Below are 22,402 nucleotides of genomic sequence, written 5' to 3' on the forward strand. Positions count from 1 at the left end.
ATCACTTTTGAAGTAGATACAACTAATTAGAACACATGCAGTTTCAGGGTCCAATTCATTATATATCATAAGTTAAAAACTGCTAAACTACAACCTTTTATAACATATAATCTCAAGAAATATAGTGGTCATTTTTGAAGATTTAAGTTTGGATAATTAATAATTTTAAAATTTGTTAAATAAATTAAATATTCTTTACTCATTTAATTTATTAAAGTTTTAAGAACAGATTGTTTTATACAACTTAATTTACTTTAAACACATTTATGGGTTAAATAACACAAAGCTCCAACCTGATTCTTTATAAAACTATCATCTTAAATAAGATGTAACGTTATAAGGCGTTAAATCCTGAAGATCCTGATAAGCTAAGCTTATCGGAATGTATATCACAGATGTTCTTGTGCTAAAACTTTATTTCAACTAACGGCGTTTCACTGCTCTCAAATAAATTTAAGAACAGATCTACGGAGTCTATAAAATGTTAACACACATTAGAAAAAAAGCAGAAAAAAGCATGTATAATTATGTATAGTATTTATCTAGGTAGTAACTATAAATGGACTTTATGGTTTAAAAACAAAGTTTGGGATAAAAGCATAAAATTATAAAATTGTCTACAAAAAAAACAAATTTAATAAAAGTAGGCACTAACCTCAAAAAGCTCTAAGAATAGGCAAGTTTTAAAAATGAAGATTAAATTGAGTTGTGCAGAAATGTTACGTCATAATAATTTTAACAAATTGTTCGATAATTTATACAGCTTAAAAGCATGAAGTATTAAACTTGCAAGTATATGTGAGTTTTGTGAAATAAATTAGTACATAAATAGACAGAGTTATTTAAAGGATAGATATGCTAATCATAAACATACTTTTAAAAATATAAATAAAAAACAAAGCACGCGTTTATCGGATTATGTCTGGAGCTTTTTTCACAGGTACGGTAAAAGGCCAAACATGGAGTGGAGTATTGTTTCAAAGATCAAACATGCATCCAACGGAGTAAGTAGAATTTGCCCAACTTGCAATACAGAAAGAGCAGTAATTGCAGCAGAAGATAAAGACCTACTTCTGAATAAGCGGCAAGATTTATCGAATATCTGTCCCCATAACCGACGATTCTACTTTAAATAACTCTGTCTATTTATGTACTAATTTATTTAACAAAACTCACATATACTTGCAAGTTTAATACTTCATGCTTTTAAATTGTATAAATTATCGAACAATTTGTTAAAATTATTATGACGTAACATTTCTGCACAACTCAATTTAATTTTCATTTTTAAAACTTGCCTATTCTTAGAGCTTTTTGAGGTTAGTGCCTACTTTTATTAAATTTGTTTTTTTTTTGTAGACAATTTTATAATTTTATGCTTTTATCCCAAACTTTGTTTTTAAACCATAAAGTCCATTTATAGTTACTACCTAGATAAATACTATACATAATTATACATGCTTTTTTCTGCTTTTTTTCTAATGTGTGTTAACATTTTATAGACTCCGTAGATCTGTTCTTAAATTTATTTGAGAGCAGTGAAACGCCGTTAGTTGAAATAAAGTTTTAGCACAAGAACATCTGTGATATAATCTTAAATAATATGCTTACAATTTGTAAGTGTAATTATACATTCGAATGCAAGTGAACTGCTAGAGCTGATGTTAATATTTCTTTTGTAAAAAATTCACTAAATTCCTCGCAATAGCATCTTTAAAACATAATCATTTTTTGTAAAATTTTGTCTTGTTTAAAAATACTATTCGCTTAACTTATTATAACATCATTTTACAAGTTTAATAAAATTTATTATATCATAGTTGTATTTAACATTTACTATTTTAATTCTTAGAGCTTCACATAAGTTATAGCCCTAAGTTTTTTTCTATTACGTTTCAATATCCTTTTTTTTTTAATTAACTGAGCAAGTTATCTTATTAACAAATTGCTGCGAAAACCTCGTACTATATATAACTTTAAAACCTTAAATTTTTAAAATTAATATCTTTCACTTGCAAAACATGTTTTGTGATAATGATGTTTTTGTCATTTTTATATTGTTTTAACTCTATTATGCAACCCTTAATCATTCTGAAGTCGCCTAAATCAATTTGTGTACCACTATAACCGCAAAATCACAAATTTTGGCATCTAAACTGTTATGAGCTTCACTACTTAGTCTTAGACTGTAGAAAGTACCACTATTAACTGCTTATTTATAGTGGTATACAAATTGGTTTAGGTGACTTCAAAATAATTAAGGGTTGCATAAAAGAGTTTAAAAAACTTAAAAATGACAATAACATCATTATCACAAATTTGGATAAAGATTCTGGTGTTGTAGTTTAAGTTCTTCACATTATCTTAGTAAAATGGAAAATTTATTAAACTATTACACCAAATTCAAACATATAGGTTGTGTTTTTGCATTATTTATTGTCAGTGGTTAACAAGTATAAGGTATAAGTCAAATTAAGCGTGTTATTATAGTAATCGTATGTTTTATATTTTTTACGCTATCTTACGTATCGCTAGTACACTTCGATAAAATAATTAGATATCGTTAATTAGTAAATACTATCAGTAACTGTAATTTTTAATGCATGATTATTTCTTTATCTTATTATGTTTTTTCATAACTACTTTATACTTAACTAAATGTAGCATCAAATTAATATTTTCTTAAAATACAGTGTATACTAGTAACATATAACGTATAACATTTTGATTCTGAGCTTAACACAATTTATTAAGAAATAAACTGTTTGTATTGCGTATAAACATTACCAATTAATTTTAAAACTTTCCTGCTTTTCACACTATTTCAAAAGTATTTAAATGTAACTGAGTAGAATATCTGTTTACTTGCTGCTGAACCCTTTTAAATTGTAAAAATTAGCTATTTCCGTTTGATTTTATACAAAATAGGACCATAGTTAAGATATCTCAATTTATTTAACAAAAATCAACATTTACACAACCAAACCTATTATTTATTAAACTTAACGAAAATCATGCATAACATCAAACACAAATTCATAATAAAAATGAATAAAAATGAATAAAACGGAATATACAAACGAAAACAATCGAATCCTGAAATCTTCATTACAACGAAGTTACTTTTCCCATGAACAAAGTTTGATTTTTGAACAAAATCATCAACACAAACGGATGATCAACTGTAAAACGAACTGGTTTTTTGACTGAAGACATAGCACAAAGAAACCTCATGGTTAATCCAGTTGCTGCAGCAGCTTCAGTTCCATTTTCATTTGTCTCAATGAATGCTTTGTGGACTGCTTCGGAGACATAAAGTCCACTGGATTGCGTGGACATCGCACTAAAATCTGCAAGACTTTTATCAAAAGCGTCTTTTACTCCCAACAAACGTAAGCATTTATTCAATTTAGCTTCATAATCAAGTTTGAACTTTGGCATTGCTAGTGAGATATATTCTTCATGGAATTTGTTAATATCTTTGAGGTTTTCAATGGTTTCAACGTCCAGCTTTTTAATTACACTTTTTAGACCAAACTTCTCATCAGGTAAAATTATCAGCATACTAAAATCTAGTTGCTTGTAAGGAATTCTCACACACTTAAAACCTTTTTCTTCAACTGAAATATACGGATAGTAATCTCTCTGTGTCATCATTTTAACAGAAGAAGTTTTATTTTCTGTACAATAGAATGGGAACTCGTAAGTGTCATAACCTTTGAACTTGTTATACCAATCACCTTTGAAGTAGATAGAACTAACTAGAACACATGCAGTTTCAGGATCGAAGCCGCTAAACAATTTTTTAATTTTTCCATTAGTACAACGTGCAACCCAATCATTGATTTTATTTTTTGATTTGTCTGCATTGTTCTTGTAGTCTAAAGATTGAATTTGGCATTTAAAAGCAGTTTTCATATCACTGTTGTATTTTGCATCCATTATAAATGTTTCTGAGGGAAAGACAGAGTTAACAAGTTCAACTTTTAAACTATTAGAATCGTAGTTAAGTACATCAGTCAGCGCTTTGAGCTTAGAAAGAAGTTCTTCATCTTTTACGAATCCTAGTGCTTCTTCAATCTGCTGCTTGGTTGTTCCATTTGAACCTAGTAGTAGCATAGAAAGAGCAAGCGAAATGCTCAGTGGTGAAAAGAAAATGTTTTCGTTTTCATCAGTGCTTTTACAAAGCTTTTCAAAGAGATTGACATCAAACGAGTTGAAATTCATACTGATTTTAGACACTACAAACTTTACAAGCTGAAATATGATTTTATATTACTCACTGATAAAACATTATTTAACTATTGTGTATAAAATAGTTTTACAACTTGTAAAGCTTAAAAAATTATTTAGTTGATTGTAACTCAATGAGTTTAAATGCAAAATGTTTTGACTAACTTAAAAACATTAGAGCCAAGTCTTTACCAGAGAAATTTTTACAATGTTACAAAATATTTTTGAGTAACAAAATTAGAGATATATCTAAATAGTCTTTCATACCTGACAAAATTGTTAAGTAACTGAACTGCCTGTAAATACATTCTGATTACTGAACACGCGACAAATTCAAAATGCACAACTAATAATAAAAAATAAAATAAGTGATATTAAACAAATAATTATTTCTTTATTGTATGCTATTGTTTGTTTTGACACTTGTGGCGCTAATGAGTCACTGTTTTTTAAAAGTAACTACTACCTACAGGAGCTTTATGTTAAAAAAATAATAATCGTTAGCTTGTTAGTTAGATTTATTTCGACAACTAAATTAAAACATGTCTTTAACAATAATAAAATTTATTCAGAGTTATGGTATATAAGATCTAGTTATTTTATTTATGAGCAATTTTTATAAATCTAGTTTTTTAATTATTCATTTATATGACCAAAAGTTTGTTTAAGTTTTTGTAGTAAATTAAAAACAGCTAACTTCATTAAGCCTTTTAAATTTTATAAGTTGGTTTTATTGTATATATAGAAATATAGTAATGTTATTTTAGTTGTTATATACAAACTACAGTTTAAGATTATACTTTTGAAAGTTTGAAAATGCATTGATAGGGGTAGTTTATTACTTTTGAAATGAAAATATAGATAAAATAGTATAAAGTAGCAAAGAGTTTAGTCAATTAATATTATTTATTTCATATTTTTCTAAAACAAGTATAGCTAATAAGCACACATTATATTAGTATCATTGAAACTTCTTTTAAAAAGTATTAAGGCTTGTGTTTTGTTTAATAACTTTTTACAAACAACGTATAAATATCAATTTAGCACAATTAAAACTTTAAAGTTCTATTACCAATATGATATAAAATGATAACAACATTGTTTAAACTGAAAAAAAACCTTAATATTTCCAAAAATCCAAGTAAAATTACGTAATTTTCTAGGTTACTGGCCGAAAGCATTTTATAATTTACGGGTAAATTTTATAAGTTGCTAGCGAGATGAACTTGATAGAAAAAGAAATACTTTACGGGTCGTAGTTATTTAAAATAGATGTAGTAAATAGTATTAAAAAATATTTAAAAAATAAAAATAATAATATTAATTTAAAATGAATTACTAGTAGTTAACAACTGATAAATTTACTTCCTATTTGTAATTTTTAACTACAAAAACTTTATTTTATTCTAGTATGTTTTTAGCTGAAAAGTACATCGTGGACCAAGCATTTTAGTTTTTAGAAAATTAGGCACCTGGACCGCTATTTGCCGTGTTCTTATCGGAATAGTTAAAGTAAAATCACTTTAATAAAAATTAAGCTAAATTTTAATACTTACCCTAGATCTTTAAGGACTATAGTTTTTTAATTTTATACTTCGAATAGTTTATAATAAGTTATCAGTAGTTGTTTAATACTGAAAAATTAGTTTACTTTGTTAAAGCTTTATCTTTAAAATGTTTATGTATAAGTATTTAGAAAACTGTTTAAACAAATATCATGTTAAAATACATAGTTGGCCGGATATGGGTTCTAGACTTCTGTTTGCAGTCTTCTAAAAAATATACTTCAAGAAAAGTTTATTTATACTTACCCTAGATCAGGGGTCGGCAAACTGCGGCCCGCGGGCTAAATGCGGCCCTCTAAGTCAAACTTTGCGGCCCTCAAAAGTAATCAGCAAAAAATATACATTTTAAATACAATAAAAATTCTATTTTTTGTGAAAAAAAAACTTACATTTAGGCTCTTAATTCAATAAGTACTCTTTATTAATTGTATAATATTGCTTAATTTGTTACTCTTTTGATCTTATATAATATTTATCAACTGATTACTAGAATATTTTTTAGATAAATTCGGCCCTAAAGGTTTTTTAAATAGTGCGGCCCGCAAGCAAATTATTTAAAGAAAATTGGCCCGTTAGTCACAAAAAGCTGCAGACCCTACACCTTTATTCTATATCGTTTTAAATTAAACATTGCACAGTTTATAATAAGATATTAGTTGGATAATTATAATAATAGCTATGTTTTTTAAGTATTTGATTACAAGTAATTAGCTAACTAGTTAAGTAAGTAACACGAGTAAAGTGTAAACTTAATCTGAATCTCAAATAATATGGTTATAATTTGTTAGTGTAATTGTAAAATCGAGTATAAGTGAACTGCTATACAGATGTTAATATTATTTTTTTATAAAAAAATTGACTTAAATCCTCGCAATAGTATCTTTAAAACATGATCATTTTTTTGTTCAAAACTGTGTTTTTAAAAAATACTATTCGCTTAACTTTTTATAACATAATTTTACCAGTTTAATAAAAATTATTATATCAAAGTTATATATAACATTTACTATTTTAATTCTTTGAGCTTTACATAAGTTAAGTTAAGACATAAATTGTTTCTATTACGTTTAAATATCCTTTTTTTTAATTAAATTGAGTAAGTTATCTTATTAACAAATTGCTGCAGAAACCTCGTGCTTTTTTAGATTTTTAAAACCTCAAGTTATGAAATTTTATTATTTACACTTGTAAAACATGTTTTGTGATAATGATGTTTTTGTCATTTTTATATTGTTTTAACTCTTTTATGCAACCCTTAACCATTCTGGAGTCACCTTAAGCAGTTTGTGTACCACTATAACCGCAAAATACAAATTTTAGCATCTAAACTGTTTTGAGCTTCAGTACTTAGTTATAGACTATACAAAGTACCACTATTAACTGCATAGTTATATTGGTTCATAAATTGATTTAAGTGACTTCAGAATGATTAAGGGTTGCATAAAAGAATTTAAACATCTTAAAAATGACAAAAATATCATTGTCACAAAATTGGATAAAGGTTCTGGTGTTGTAGTTTTAATTTTTCAGATTATGTTAGTAAATTGGAAAATTTATTAGACAATTGCACTAAATTCAAACATATAGGTTGTGTTTTTGCAATGTTTATTGTCAGTGGTTAACAAGTATAAAGTATAAGTCATATTAAGTGTGTTATTATCATAACCGTATGTTTTATATCTTATACGCTATCTTACGTATCGCTAGTAGACTTCAATAAAATAATTATTCATCGTTAACTAGTAAATACTATCAGTAACTTATGAATGTTTTCTTTGTCTAATGTTATTTCATAATTACTTTTTACTTAACTAAAGGTAACATCAATTTAACATTTTGATAAAATTCAGTGTAGAAAAGTAATATATAACGTATACTATTCTATTCTAAGAACTTCACATAATTTGTAATGACATTAGCTGTTTGTTTTGCTAATCAATATTATTAATTAGTTTTAAACATTCCAGCTTATCACACTACTTCATAAGTATTTAAATGTAACTGAGTAGAATATTTATTTACTTGCTGCTGAACCCTTTGAAACCGTAAAAAATAGCTACTTCTATTTAGTTTTTATACAAAATGAGACCATTGTTAAGATATCCTAATTTATTTAACAAAATTAACATTTACAAAACCAAACGTAACACTATATATAAACCAAAAACCATGCTTACCATCAGACAAAACTTCATATGATAAAGAATAAAACGGGATGTACAACCGAAAACAATCGAATAAAACTCCATTACAACGAAGTTACTTTTCCCATGAACAAAGTTTGATTTTTGAACAAAATCATCAACACAAACGGATGATCAACTGTGAAATGAATTGGCTTATTGACTGAAGACATAGCACAAAGAAACTGCATAGTTAATCCAGTTGCTGCTGCAGCTTCAGCTCCATTTTCATCTGTCTCAATGAAGGCTTTGTGGACTGCTTCGGACACAAAAAGTCCACTTGATTGCGTGGACATTGCACTAAAGTCTGCAAGACCACTATCAAAAGCGTCTTTTACTCCCAACAAACGTAAGCATTTATTCAATTTAGCCTCATACTCAAGTTTGAACTTTGGCATTGCTAGTGAGATATATTCATCATGGAATTTGTTAATATCTTTGAGGTTTTCAATAGTTTCAACGTCCAGTTTTTCTATCACCCTTTTCAATCCAAATTTCTCATCAGGCAGAATTATCAGCATACTAAATTCTGGTTGCTTGTAAGGAATTCTCACACACTTGAACCCTTTTTCTTCAACTGAAATATACGGATAGTAATCTCTCTGTGTCATCATTTTAACAGTAGAAGTTTTATTTACAGTACAATAGAATGTTTCGTCGTTGGTTAACCTTGACTTGAACTTTTCATACCAATCGCCTTTGAAGTAGATACAACTAACTAGAACACATGCAGTTTCAGGATCCAATTCACTAAACAAATCTTTAATTTTTCCATTAGTACAATGTGCAACCCAATTATTGATAATTTTTTTTGATTTTTTGGTATTGTTCTTGTAGTCTAAAGACTGAATTTGGCATTTGAAAGCAGTTTTTATATCACTCTTGTATTTTGCATCCATTATAAATGTTTCTGAGGGAAAGACAGAGTTAGCAAGTTCAACTTTTAAACTATCAGAATCGTAGTTAAGTACATCATTTAACGCTTTGAGCTTAGAAAGAAGTTCTTCATCTTTTACAAATCCTAGTGCTTCTTCAATCTGCTGCTTGGTTGTTCCATTTGAACCTAGTAATAGCATAGAAAGAGCAAGCGAAATGCTCAGTGGTGAAAAGAAAATGTTTTCGTTTTCATCAGTGCTTTCACAAAGCTTTTCAAAGAGATTGACATCAAACGAGTTGAAATTCATACTGATTTTAGACACTACAAACTTTACAAGCTGAAATATAGTTCTATATAATTCTTTAATTAAGCATTATTTAAATACATTGTATAAAATAATTTTACAGTTTAAAAAGCCTTAAAAATTTCTTAGTTGATTATAACTCCCTGAGTTTAAATGAAAAATATTTGATTAACTTTAAAACTTTAGAGCCAAGTATTTATTATAGCAATTTTAATAATACTGCAAAATATTGATCTGTAACAAAATAAATGTATTTCTAGTATGTATTTCATACCTGAATAAGTTGTTAAGTAACTGAATAAGTACATTCTGATTACGTAATTAAACACGCAACTAGTTCAATATGCACAATTAATAATCAACCATAAAGCAACTTACTCACGAAAATTAATTTTGTTTTTTAATAATCACTGTGGTTTGGTCTACCACTTTTGGCGCTAATGAGTTGTATTTCGTTTTAATTGAGATAACTGCTGCAGGCAGAAGTTGTTTATATTTAACAAAATAATAATAAAGATCGGAATAAAAAATGACTTTTCTAGTTTTTTATTAAAGTACATGGTTTTCCTACCGTGTCCTTTAGTTTTTGTAATTAAAAAGCTACTATAATATTTTTTGACCTAAAATAAATTGGTGTTCTAGTTGTGTTATATAATAACCAAGTTTTATGAATAATATTTTTCAGTTTTATATGCAAAAACATGCCTTAATACTTTTTAAAATTTCCAACGTAAAATCGCTCTAGGTAGTGAATAGTTTTACTTGTATAATCTTGTAAATAAATCGATTGTCAAGTACTGTCACATAAACAAATAAAATTTTTAGAAATATAACAAATTAAAATTATGCTTTTAATCATGTTTATCATTAGAAGTCATGTTTTAATTTAATTGTCGAAATAAATTTAATTAACAAGCTAACAGTTCTTTTCTTTTTAAATACAAATCTTCTGCCGGTAGTAGTTACTTTTAACAGAACAGTGACTCATTAGCGCCACAAGTGTCAAAACGAAAAATAGCTAGAGTTGAAGAAATTAAATTGTTTTTATTAGTATCACTTATTTTATGATTTATTATTAATTATTCAAATATAGATTTTGTTACGTGTTTAAATAACTATTAAAAATTCGCTTCTAAGCATTGTTGCATTGTTCTAACACTTATATCAATTATTAAAACTCGAATTATTTTAAGTTTAAACTGTACAAACATTCATGCTACTTTAAAATAGAACTTAATACTATAACTAAAGCAGAGCTTTAATAAACATTTGGTTATATACAAAGTAATAAAAATTAATTTAAGCAAATAAGTAGAGTAATAGTTTCCTAGGCTTTTACAAACGTTTAAAACTTTTTGAAAAATATTATTTAAATAATATTAATTATTCATGAGTAACATTGAAAATTTTTTAGGTTGTAAAGTTAGTTTTCAAATCAGTATGAATTTCAATTCGTTTGATGTCAATCTATTTGAAAAGATCTGTGAAAGTACTGATGAAAACGAAAACATTTTCTTTTCGCCGCTGAGCATTTCGCTTGCTCTTTCTATGCTACTACTAGGTTCAAATGGAACAACCAAGCAGCAGATTGAAGAAGCACTAGGATTTGTAAAAGACGAAGAACTTCTTTCTAAGCTCAAAGCGTTAAATGATGTACTTAACTACGATTCTAATAGTTTAAAGGTTGAACTTGTTAACTCTGTCTTTCCTTCAGAAACATTTATAATGGATGCAAAATACAAGAGTGATATGAAAACTGCTTTAAAATGCCAAATTCAGTCTTAAGAGTACAAGAACAATACCAAAAAATCAAAAAAAATTATCAATAATTGGGTTGCACATTGTACTAATGGAAAAATCAAAAATTTGTTTAGGAAATTAAACCCTGAAACTGCATGTGTTCTAGTTAGTTGTATCTACTTCAAAGGTGATTGGTATAAAAAATTCGAACGTTATAACACTTACGAATTATCATTCTATTGTATAGAAACCAAAACTTCTACTGTTAAAATGATGAGACGGGAAAGTTATTACTCTTACATTTCAGTTGATGAAAAAGGGTTCAAGTGTGTGAGAATACCTTACAAGCAACCAATGTTTAGTATGCTGATAATTTTACCTGATGAAAAGTTTGGATTGAAAAGTGTGATCGAAAAACTGGATGTTGATACTATTGAAAACCTCAAAGATGTTAACAAGTTCCATGATGAATATGTTTCGCTAACAGTTCCAAAGCTCAAACTTGAGTATAAAACTAAATTGAACAAATGCTTACATTTGTTGGGAGTAAAAGACGCTTTTGATAGTTGTCTTGCAGATTTTAGTGCAATGTCCACGCAATCAACAGGACTATTTGTGTCCGAAGCAGTCCACAAAGCATTTTTTGAGACGAATGAAAATGGAACTGAAGCTGCTGCTGCAACTGGATCAACTTCTGTTGACATTTGTATATCTTCATCAGAAGAAGAGTTAATACCCTTTACAGTTGATCATCCGTTTGTGTTGATGATTTTGTTTAAAAATCAAACTTTGTTCATGGGAAAAGTAACTTCGTTGTAATGAAGTTTTAATCGATTGTTTTCGTTTGTACATCCTGTTTTATTCTTTTTTATAATGAAGTTTTGTTTGATGTTTGCATAGTTTTTGTTGAGTTTAATAAATATTAAGTTTGATTGTGTAAATGTTAATTTTTGTTAAATAAAGTAAGATTCGTAAACAATATAATTTAAAAGGGTTCAGCTGCTAGTAAATAAATATTCTACTTAGTTAAATTTAAATACTTTTGAAGTAGTGTGATAAGCAGGAATGTTTCAAAATTAATTGGAAATATTGATACGCAATACAAACAACTAGTGTCATAACTTTTTATGTAGTTCTAAGATTAAAATAATATACGTTATGTATTTCTAATATGAACTGAATTTTTATCTAAAATTCAAAGTGATGTTACATTTAGTTAAGTAAAAAGTAATGATGAAAAATCATTAGTAGACAAAGAAATTATCATGTTTAAACTAAGTTACATATGTTATTAACTAGTTAATGGTATATAGTTATTTTTTGTAGTCTATAAGCGACACGTTAGAGATAATAAACATACTATTACGATAATAACACGCTTAATTTGACTAGAACGTTTTACTATATATAATAATAACATTCAACTAAACAAATTACCTTAATATTTCCAAAAAATCCAAGTAAAATTAAGTAAATTTTTTAGATCATTGGCCGATATCATTTTATATTACTCGGGGAAGTTTTACAATTTGCTAGATAATAGACGAATTTTTTTTACGGGTCGCAGTTATTTAAAACAGTTGTGGTAAACAAAAGGAAAAAAAATTAAACGAAATAATTGAAAATGAATTACTAGTAGTTAACAACTGATAAATTTACAACTTAATTGTAAATTTTAACTACAACAACTTGATTTTATTCTAGTATGTTTTTAGCTGAAAAGTACATCGTGGACCAAACATTTTAGTTTTTGGAAAATTAGGCACCTGGACCGCTATTTGCCGTGTTCTGATCGGAATAGTTTAAAACAATTTCATATAATTTAAGCTAAATTTCAATACTCCCCATAGATCTTCGAAAAATATAGTTGAGTAAGTTATATACTTCGAACAGCTTACAATAAGTTATTAGTAGTAGTTTAACAATAAATATAATTCACTTTGTAAAGCTTTATTATTTAAATATTTATTTATAAGTATTTAGAAAACTGTATAAACAAATAACATGTGTAAACTCTGAAATAAGTGGAAACTGACATAAGCTAACCAACAAAGGACAATTATAACTAACAAAGAAGGTCATTTATAAAAAAAAATCAAAAGTTGCTTTGTTATTTTCATATACCAAGTTTTTGTCTACTATATTGGTTATTGTTATCATAAATGATTTAAGTTGTACTAAAAAAAATTTTAAGCGACGTACGATCTAATTATTTTTATAACTAAACTACACAACTTATATCAGAAGTTCTAAACTGCTAAACTAAAACCTTTTTAAATACATAAATAATCTCAAGAAATATCGTGGTCATTTTTGAAGATTTGAGTTTGAATAATTAACATTTTTAAACATTGGTAATTAAACTAAATATTATTTACTCATTAAATTTATTAAAATTTTTAAGAACATTTTGTTTTAAACAACTTGATTTAGTTTAAACACATTTATGGGTTAATAAACACCAGGCTCCAACCTGATTTCAAAGATAGAGTATCAAAAAAATTCATAAAACTATAATCTTAAATAATATGGTCACAATTTTTAGTGTAATTATACACTCGAATGCAAGTGAACTGCTTTAGCTGATGTTAATATTATTTTTTTATAAAAAATTGAATTAAATCCTCGCAATAGCATCTTTAAAACATGATCATTTTTTTGTACAAAATTGTCTTGTTTAAAATACTATTCGCTTAACTTATTATAACATCATTTTAACAATTTAATAAAATTAATTATATCATAGTTGAATTCAACATTTACTTTTTAACTCTTATATTAACTTTAAAGCTTTACATAAGTTATCAAGACATAATTTGTTTCTATTACGTATATTACATATCAATATCCATTTATTTTTTAGTTAACTGAGTAAGTTATCTTATTAACAAATTGCTGCGGAAACCTCGTACTGTACTTAATTTAAAAACCTTAAATTAATTAATTACTTTCACTTACAAAACATGTTTTGTATTAATGTTTTTGTCATTTTTATATTGTTTTAACTCTATTATGCAACCCTTAATCATTCTAAAGTCACCTAAATCAATTTGTGTACAAATATAACCGCAAAATCACAAAGTTTGGCATCTAAACTGTTATGAGCTTTAGTACTTAGTTATAGACCATAGAAAGTACCACTATTAACTGCTTATTTATAGTGGTATACAAATTGGTTTAGGTGACTTCAGAATGATTAAAGGTAGCATAAAAGAGTTTAAACATCTTAAAAATGACGAAAACATCATTATCACAAATTCGGATAAAGGTTCTGGTGTTGTAGTTTAAATTTTTCACATTATGTTAGCAAAATGAAAAATATATTAAACGATTACACCGAATTGAAACATATAGGTTATGTTTTATGCAATGTTTATTGTCAGTGGTTAACAAGTAGAAGGTATAAGTCAAATTAAGCGTGTTATTATCATAATCGTATACTTTATATCTTATACGCCATCTTACGTATCGCTAGTACACTTCGATAAAATCATTATATATCGTTAACTAGTAAATACTATCAGTAAACTAATTTTTAAAACATGATATTTCTTTATCTATTTGTGTTTTTTCATAATTACTTTCTACTCAAACAAATGTAGCATCAATTTAACATTTTGATAAAATTCAGTATATACAAGTAATATAAAACGTATACTATTTTTATTCTTAGAGCTTCACACAATTTGTCATGATATTAGCTGTTTGTTTTGCGTATCAATATTAAATTAATTTTGAAACGGTCCAGCTTATCACAATACTTCAAAATTATTTAGATGTAACTGAGTAGAATATCTATTTACTTGCTGCTGAACCCTTTTAAGTTGTAAAAAAATAGCTATTTCCGTTTGATTTTTATACTAAACAAGATCATTGTTAAGATATCTTAATTTATTTAACAAAAATCAACATTTACACAACCAAACCTATTCTTTATTAAACTCAACGAAAACCATGCATATCATCAAACACAACTTCATAATAAAAAAGAATATTACGGGATGTACAAACGAAAACAATCGAATAAAACTTCATTACAAAGAAGTTACTTTTCCAATGAACAAAGTTTGACTTTTGAACAAAATTATCAACACAAACGGATGATCAACTGTAAAGCGAATTGGCTCATTGACTGGAGAAAAATCACAAATATAATTCTTAACTAATCCAGTTGCTGCTGCAGCTTCAGTTCCATTTTCATCTGTCTCAAAAAAGGCTTTGTGGACTGCTTCGGAGACATAAAGTCCACTTGATTGCGTGGACATTGCACTAAAATCTGCAAGACTTTTATCAAAAGCATCTTTCACTCCCAACAAACATAAGCATTGGATCAATTCAGCTTCATACTCAAGTTTGAACTTTGGCATTCTCAACGAGATGTCTTTATCACAGTATTTATTAATATTTTTGAGGTTTTCAACTGTTTTAATGTCCAGTTTTTGGATCACACTTTTCAATCCAAATTTCTCATCAGGTAAAATTATCAGCATACTAAAATCTGGTTGCTTGTAAGAAATTCTGACGCACTTGAACCCTTTTTCATCAACTGAAACATACGGAAAGTCATTTCTCTTTATCATCATTTTAACAGTAGAAGTTTTATTTTCTGTACAATAGAATGGAGCTTCGTAGGTGTTATAATGTTTGAACTTATCAAACCAATCACCTTTAAAGTAGATACAACCAACTAGAACACATACAGTTTCAGGAATCAATTTTTTAAACAAAACTTTAATTTTTCCATTAGTACAACGTGCAACCCAATCATTGATTTTAGTTTTAGATTTGTCTGCATTGTTGTTGTAGTCTAAAGACTGGATTTGACATTTGAAAGCAGTTTTCATATCACTCTTGTATTTTGCATCCATTATAAATGTTTCTGAGGGAAAGACAGAGTTAGCAAGTTCAACTTTTAAACTATTAGAATCGTAGCTAAGTACATCATTTAACGCTTTGAGCTTAGAAAGAAGTTCTTCATCTTTCACAAATCCTAGTGCTTCTTCAATCTGCTGCTTGGTTGTTCCATTTGAGCCTAGTAGTAGCATAGAAAGAGCAAGCGAAATGCTCAGTGGTGAAAAGAGAATGTTTTTGTTTTCATCAGTGATTTCACAGAGCTTTTCAAACAGATTGATATCAAACGAGTTGAAATTCATACTGATTTTAGACACTACAAACTTTACAAGCTGAAATATAATTCTATATTACTCATTCATAAACCATTATTAAACTATTGTGTGTAAAATAGTTTTACAATTTGTAAAGCTTAAGAAATTTTTTAGTTGATTATAACTCCATGAGTTTAAATGCAAAATGTTTTGACTAACTTAAAAACGTTAGAGCCAAATCTTTATCAGAGAAATTTTTAAAATACTACAAAATATTTTTGAGTAACATAATTAGAAATATATCTAGTTAGTCTTTCTAACCTGACCAAATTGTTAAGTAACTGAACTGCCTGTAAATACATTTTGATTAATAAACACGCGACAAATTCAAAATGCACAGCTAATAATAAAAAATAAAATAAGCGATATTAAACAAATAATTATTTCTTTAATGCTTGTTACTGTTTGTTTTGACACTTGTGGCGCTAATGAGTCACTGTTTTTTAAAAGTAACTACTACCTACAGCAGATTAGTATTTAAACAGAAAATAATTGTTAGGTTATTAATTCAATTTATTTTGACAATTAAGTTAAAGCTAGAATTTAATAATAATAAACTTATTTAGAGTTATGGTATGTAAGGTCTAGTTATTTTATTTATGAGCAGTTTTTATAAATCTTTTTTTTTAACCAAAATCTTATCTGACCAAAAGTTTGTTTAAGGTTTTGCAGTAAATTAGCTACAGTTAACTTCATTAAGCCTTTTAAATTTTATAAGTTGCTTTTATTGTAGATATATAGTAATATAGTTTGGTTATTTATAGTTGCTATATATATGTATGTATATACAAACTACAGTTGGTAATTGTACTTTTGAAAGTTTTAAAATACATTAATAGGGGTAGTTTATTACTTTTGAAACGAAAACATAGATAAAGTAATATAAAGTAGCAAAGAGTTTAAACAATTAAATGTTATTTATTTGATACTTTTCAAAAACAAGTATAGCTAATAAGCACACATTATATTAATATCATTGAAATTATTTTTAAAAAGTTTTAAGGCTTGTGTTTTGTTTGATAAATTTTTACAAAAAACGTATAAATATCAATTTAGCACAATTAAAATTTTAAAGTTCTATTACCACTATGATATAAAACAATAACAACATTATTTAAACTAAACAAATTACCTTAATATTTCAAAAAAATCCAAGTAAAATTAAGTAATTTTCTAGATCATTGGCCGAAAGCATTTTATAATTTACGGGAAATATTACAAGCTGCTAGCGAGATGCACTTAATAGAAAATAAAATATTTTATGGGTCACAGTTATTGAAATAGATGTCGTAAACAGTATAAAAAAAAAACAATTTTAAACAAAAAAATCACAAAATAATTGAAAATGAATTACTAGTAGTTAACAACTGATAAATTTACAACCTAATTGTAAACTTTAACGACAAAAACTTTATTTTATTCTAGTATGTTTTTAGCTAAAAAGTACATTGTGGACCAAACATTTTAGTTTTTTAAAAATTAGGTGCCTGGACCGCTATTTGCCGTGTTCCGATCGGAATAGTTAATGTAATTTAATACTTACCCTAGATCTTCAAGGACTATAGTTTTTAAATTTTATACTTCGAATAGTTTATAATAAGTTGTCAGTAGTTGTTTAATACTGAAAAATTAGTTTACTTTGTTAAAGTTTTATTTTTATAATATTTATTTATAAGTATTTAGAAAACTGTTTAAACAAATAACATGTGTAAATTCTGAAATAAGTGGAAACTGACATAAGCTAACCAACAAAGGACAATTATAACTAACAAAGAAGGTCATTTATAAAAAAAAAAATTAAAAATTGCTTTGTTATTTTCATATACCAAGTTTTTGTCTACTATATTGGTTATTGTTGTCATAAATGATTTAAGTTGTACTAAAAAAATTTTAAAGCGACGTACGATCTAATCATTTTTATAACTAAACTACACAACTTATATCGGAAGTTCTAAACTGCTAAACTACAACCTTTTTAAATACATATATAATCTAAAGGAATATCGTGGTCATTTTTGAAGATTTGAGTTTGAATAGTTAACAATTTTAAACATTGGTAATTAAAATAAATATTCTTGTTCATTTGATTTATTAAAATTTTGAGAACAGTTTGTTTTAAACAACTTGATTTACTTTAAACACATTTAATGGTTAATAAACACCAGGCTCCAACCTGATTTCAAAGATAGAGTATCAAAGAAATTCATAAAACTATAATCTTAAATAAAATGGTTACAATTTAATAGAGTAATTATACACTCGAATGCAAGTGAACTGCTTTAGCTGATGTAAATATTATTTTTTTATAAAAAATTGACTTAAATCCTCGCAATAGCATCTTAAAAACATGATCATTTTTTTGTATAAAAATGTGTTTTTAAAAAATACTATTCGCTTAAATTATTATAACATCATTTTACAAGTTTAATAAAATTTATTATATCATAGTTGTATATAACATTTACTATTTTAATTCTTATAGCTTTACATAAGTTATTAAGACATAAGTTGTTTCTATTACCTTTCAATATAAGCAAATAATTTTTAAAAATTACTGTTTAAGTTATCTTATTAACAAGTTTCTGCGGAAACCTCTGGCTGTTTTAAGATTTTTAAAACCTGAAGTAATAAAAATCAATTATTTACACTTCTAAAATCTGCTTTGTAAACGCTAAAAACAATATGAAAGTGACAAAAATATCATTAACTCTTTTATGCAATCCTTATTCATTCTGAAGTCACTTAAATCAATTTATGTACCAATTTAACTATGCAGTTGATAGTGGTACTTTGTATAGTCTATAACTAAGTACTGAAGCTCATAACAGTTTAGATGTCAAACTTTGTGATTTTGCGGTTATATTGGTACACAAATTGGTTTAGGTGACTTTAGAATGATTAAGGGTTGCATAAAAGAGTTTAAACATCTTAAAAATGACAAAAACATCATTGTCACAAAATTGGATTAAGGTTCTGGAGTTTAAATTTTTCAGATTATGTTAGTAAAATGGAAAATGTATTAATCGCTTGCACTAAATTCAAACATATAGATTATGTTTTTGCAATGTTCATTGTTAGTGGTTAACAAGTTTAAGGTATAAGTAAAATTAAGCGTGTTATTATCATAATCGTATGTTTTTATCTTATACGCTATCTTACGTATCACTAGTAGACTTCGATAAAATAATTAGATATTGTTATCTAGTTACTATCAGTAACTTAAATTTTAAAACCTGATTGTTTCTTTATCTAATTGTGTTTTTCATAATTGCTTTTTAGTCAAAAAATGAAACATCAAATTAACTTTTTCCTAAAATTAGTATATACAAGTAATGTTTAATGTATACTTTTTTTATTCTTAGAGCTTCACACAATTTGTCATGACATTAGCTGTTTGTATTGCGTATCAATATTTACAATTAATTTTGAAACGTTCCTGCTTATTACACTACTTCAAAAGTATTTAAATTTAACCAAGTAGAATATTTATTTATTTGCTGCTGAACCCTTTTAAATTATAAAAAATAGCTATTTCCATTTGGTTTAAACAAAATACGACAATTGTTAAGAAATTTCAATTTACTTAACAAAAATTAACACGTACTCAACCAAACGTAGACTATTTATTAAACTCAACGAAAATCATGCATAATATCAAACAAAACTTCAAAACGAATAAAACGGGATGTACAAACGAAAACAATCGAATCCTGAAATCTTCATTACAACGAAGTTACTTTTCCCATGAACAAAGTTTGACTTTTGAACAAAATCATGAACACAAACGGATGATCAACTGTGAAATGAATTGGCTCTCTGTTGCATTTAATGGCTTAGTTATTTATGGTTAGAATATATATTTTAGTGGTCAAGAACGAAGAGTATGAAAAAAACAGTTTTTAAAATATCTTGGTAGTAAATAAAGTCATAATTATAAATTGTTGGTTACCTTTTGTATTTTTCTTCTTTAGACTTTATTCGTGTTACTTTACAAAGTACTTTACAAAGAACAATAGTTGTCGTTTGCATTAGGACTTAAGTATACAATAATATTATATATATTACTAAGATGATATATTAAATTAAGTAGTATATTTTTCACGAAAGTTACAGGACATGATCTATTTGTATTGCGTATATGAAAAGTATAAAGGTTTCAAATTTTCACACTTAATTTTTCAAACCTTAAACCATAGAAAATTATATTTAAAATAGATTTAATACAAAATATTCCATTGTTAAGAAACTTAGTTTAATTATCAAAAATATACAAATCTAAAATCCATTTAAGAACTCACGAAAACTATTCATAGCAGCAAACACAGCTTAACAATACATAAGAATGAAGCAACAAATACAACGAAAATATTTAACTCATGAAAACTTCATTACAACGAAGTTACTTTTCCCATGAACAAAGTTTGACTTTTGAACAAAATCATGAATAAAAACGGATGATCAACTGTAAAACGAATTGGCTCTCGGTTGCATTTAATGGCTGTATGTGGTATTAATCTTGATGCAGTTACTGCTGCAGATTCAGTTCCATTTTCATTTGTCTCAATGAATGCTTTGTGGACTGCTTCGGAGACAAAAAGTCCACTTGATTGCGTGGACATTGCACTAAAATCTGCAAGACTTTCATCAAAAGCATCTTTTACTCCCAACAAACGTAAGCATTCGTTCAATTTAGCTTCATACTCAAGTTTGAATTTTGGCATTCTCAACGAAACATATTCATAATGGAACTTGTTAACATCTTTGAGACTTTCATTTCAACGTCCAGTTCTTTAATTACACTTTTAAGACCAAATTTCTCATCAGGTAGAATAATCAGCATACTAAAATCTGGTTGCTTGTAAGGAATTCTCACACACTTGAACCCTTTTTCATCAACTGAAATGTAAGAGAAAGAACATTCCCGTCTCATCATTTTAACAGTAGAAGTTTTATTTTCTGCACAATAGAATTGAGCTTTATTGGTTTTATAACTTTTGAACTTATTAAACCAATCACCTTTGAAGTAGATACAACTAACTAGAACGCATGCAGTTTTAGGATCCAATTCACTAAACAAATCTTTAATTTTTTCTTTAGTACAGTGTGCAACCCAGCCATTGATTATATTTTTTGATTTGTCTGCAGTGTTTTTGTAGTCTAAAGATTTGATTTGGCATTTAAAAGCAGTTTTCATATCACTCTCGTACTTTGAAACCATCTGAAACGTTTTTGAAGGAAAGACAGAGTTAGCAAGTTCAACTTTTAAACTATTAGAATCGTAGTTAAGTAAATCAGTCAGCGCTTTCAGCTTAGAAAGAAGTTCTTCATCTTTTACAAATCCTAGTGCTTCTTCAATCTGCTGCTTGGTTGTTCCATTTGAACCTAGTAGTAGCATAGAAAGAGCAAGCGAAATGCTCAGTGGTGAAAAGAAAACGTTTTCGTTTTCATCAGTGCTTTCACAAAGCTTTTCAAACAGATTGACATCAAACGAAGTGAAATTCATACGGAATTTAGACACAACAAACTTTACAAGCTGAATATAATTCTATATTACTCATTGATAAAACATTATTTAACTAATGTGTATAAAATATTTTTGCAGTTTTTAGAGGTTTAGAAATTTTTTAGTTGATTGTAACTCCCTGAGTTTAAATGAAAAATATTTTGATCAGCTTGAAAACCTTACTTACTGATAAAACATCATTAAACTGTTGTGTATAGAATAATTTTACTGTTTATAAAGGTTAAGAATTTTATTAGTTTATTAAAGTGCTCCCTGAATTTTAATGCGAAATTTATTAATCAACTTAAAAACCTTAGAGCCAAGTGTTTATTAAAGCAACTTTTGTAATACTACAAATTGTTGTTGTGTAACAAAATAAGATATATATCTAGTATGCCTTTCATACTTGACTAAATTGTCAAGTAACTGACTAAATACATTCTGATTACTTAATTTAAACGCGACAAGTTATAATCAACTATAAAATAAGTGACTTACAACAACTACTTTTATTTTTTAGTGTTTACTGTGGTTTGGTCTACCACTTTTGGCGCTAATAAGTTATATTTCGTTTTGATTGAGATAACTGCTGCAGGCAGAAGTTGTTTATATTAAACATAAAAAAATAATAATGAACGGAATAAAAAATTACTTTTTGTAGTTTTTTATTAAAGTTCATGGTTTTCCTACGGTGTCCTTTAATTTTTGTAATAAAAATCTAACAAACAGTTTTGTAACCTAAAATAAATTGGTGTTCTAGCTATGATATATAATAACTAAGTTTAATGGATAATATTGTTTAGTTTTATATGCAATAAACATACCTTGATAC

General features: G+C 26.9%; 5 protein-coding genes across 5 annotated transcripts; 1 reads left to right on the forward strand and 4 right to left on the reverse strand.

Annotated features, from left to right (window-relative positions):
* Positions 1-3,108: 3,108 nt before the first annotated feature.
* LOC145838086 (serpin B11-like) lies at positions 3,109-4,227 on the reverse strand. The gene has a single exon (XM_082945623.1). The coding sequence runs from the start codon at positions 4,225-4,227 to the stop codon at positions 3,109-3,111; it is 1,119 nt and encodes a 372-aa protein (XP_082801749.1).
* Positions 4,228-8,046: 3,819 nt separating this feature from the next.
* LOC145838087 (leukocyte elastase inhibitor-like) lies at positions 8,047-9,165 on the reverse strand. The gene has a single exon (XM_082945624.1). The coding sequence runs from the start codon at positions 9,163-9,165 to the stop codon at positions 8,047-8,049; it is 1,119 nt and encodes a 372-aa protein (XP_082801750.1).
* A 2,010-nt stretch (positions 9,166-11,175) lies between these two features.
* Positions 11,176-11,721, forward strand: LOC145838090 (leukocyte elastase inhibitor A-like). Its single transcript, XM_082945626.1, has one exon. The coding sequence runs from the start codon at positions 11,176-11,178 to the stop codon at positions 11,719-11,721; it is 546 nt and encodes a 181-aa protein (XP_082801752.1).
* Positions 11,722-14,936: 3,215 nt separating this feature from the next.
* On the reverse strand, positions 14,937-16,055 carry LOC145838091 (leukocyte elastase inhibitor B-like). Its single transcript, XM_082945627.1, has one exon. The coding sequence runs from the start codon at positions 16,053-16,055 to the stop codon at positions 14,937-14,939; it is 1,119 nt and encodes a 372-aa protein (XP_082801753.1).
* A 4,400-nt stretch (positions 16,056-20,455) lies between these two features.
* LOC145838092 (serpin B6-like) lies at positions 20,456-21,570 on the reverse strand. The gene is made up of 3 exons (XM_082945629.1): positions 21,084-21,570; positions 20,910-21,023; positions 20,456-20,826 (listed from the first exon to the last, which is right to left on the reverse strand). Exons 1-3 carry the CDS (start codon positions 21,568-21,570, stop codon positions 20,456-20,458), a joined length of 972 nt encoding a protein of 323 aa, XP_082801755.1.
* Positions 21,571-22,402: the final 832 nt, after the last annotated feature.

The sequence above is a fragment of the Thalia democratica genome, chromosome 6, assembly GCF_965202585.1.
Source record: "Thalia democratica chromosome 6, ktThaDemo2.hap1.1, whole genome shotgun sequence".
Lineage (NCBI taxonomy): Eukaryota > Metazoa > Chordata > Thaliacea > Salpida > Salpidae > Thalia > Thalia democratica.

Bases quoted from the DNA above. Each gene is read 5' to 3' on its own strand.
- LOC145838092 (XM_082945629.1), bottom strand. From the start codon at position 21,570: ATGAATTTCACTTCGTTTGATGTCAATCTGTTTGAAAAGCTTTGTGAA. The intron at 21,024-21,083 runs GTGATTGGTTTA...TCTATTGTGCAG, and splicing joins TAGTTGTATCTACTTCAAAG to AAAATAAAACTTCTACTGTT. The intron at 20,827-20,909 runs GTATGCTGATTA...AAAGTCTCAAAG, and splicing joins TTACAAGCAACCAGATTTTA to ATGTTAACAAGTTCCATTAT.
- LOC145838090 (XM_082945626.1), top strand. From the start codon at position 11,176: ATGAGACGGGAAAGTTATTACTCTTACATTTCAGTTGATGAAAAAGGG.
- LOC145838086 (XM_082945623.1), bottom strand. From the start codon at position 4,227: ATGAATTTCAACTCGTTTGATGTCAATCTCTTTGAAAAGCTTTGTAAA.
- LOC145838091 (XM_082945627.1), bottom strand. From the start codon at position 16,055: ATGAATTTCAACTCGTTTGATATCAATCTGTTTGAAAAGCTCTGTGAA.
- LOC145838087 (XM_082945624.1), bottom strand. From the start codon at position 9,165: ATGAATTTCAACTCGTTTGATGTCAATCTCTTTGAAAAGCTTTGTGAA.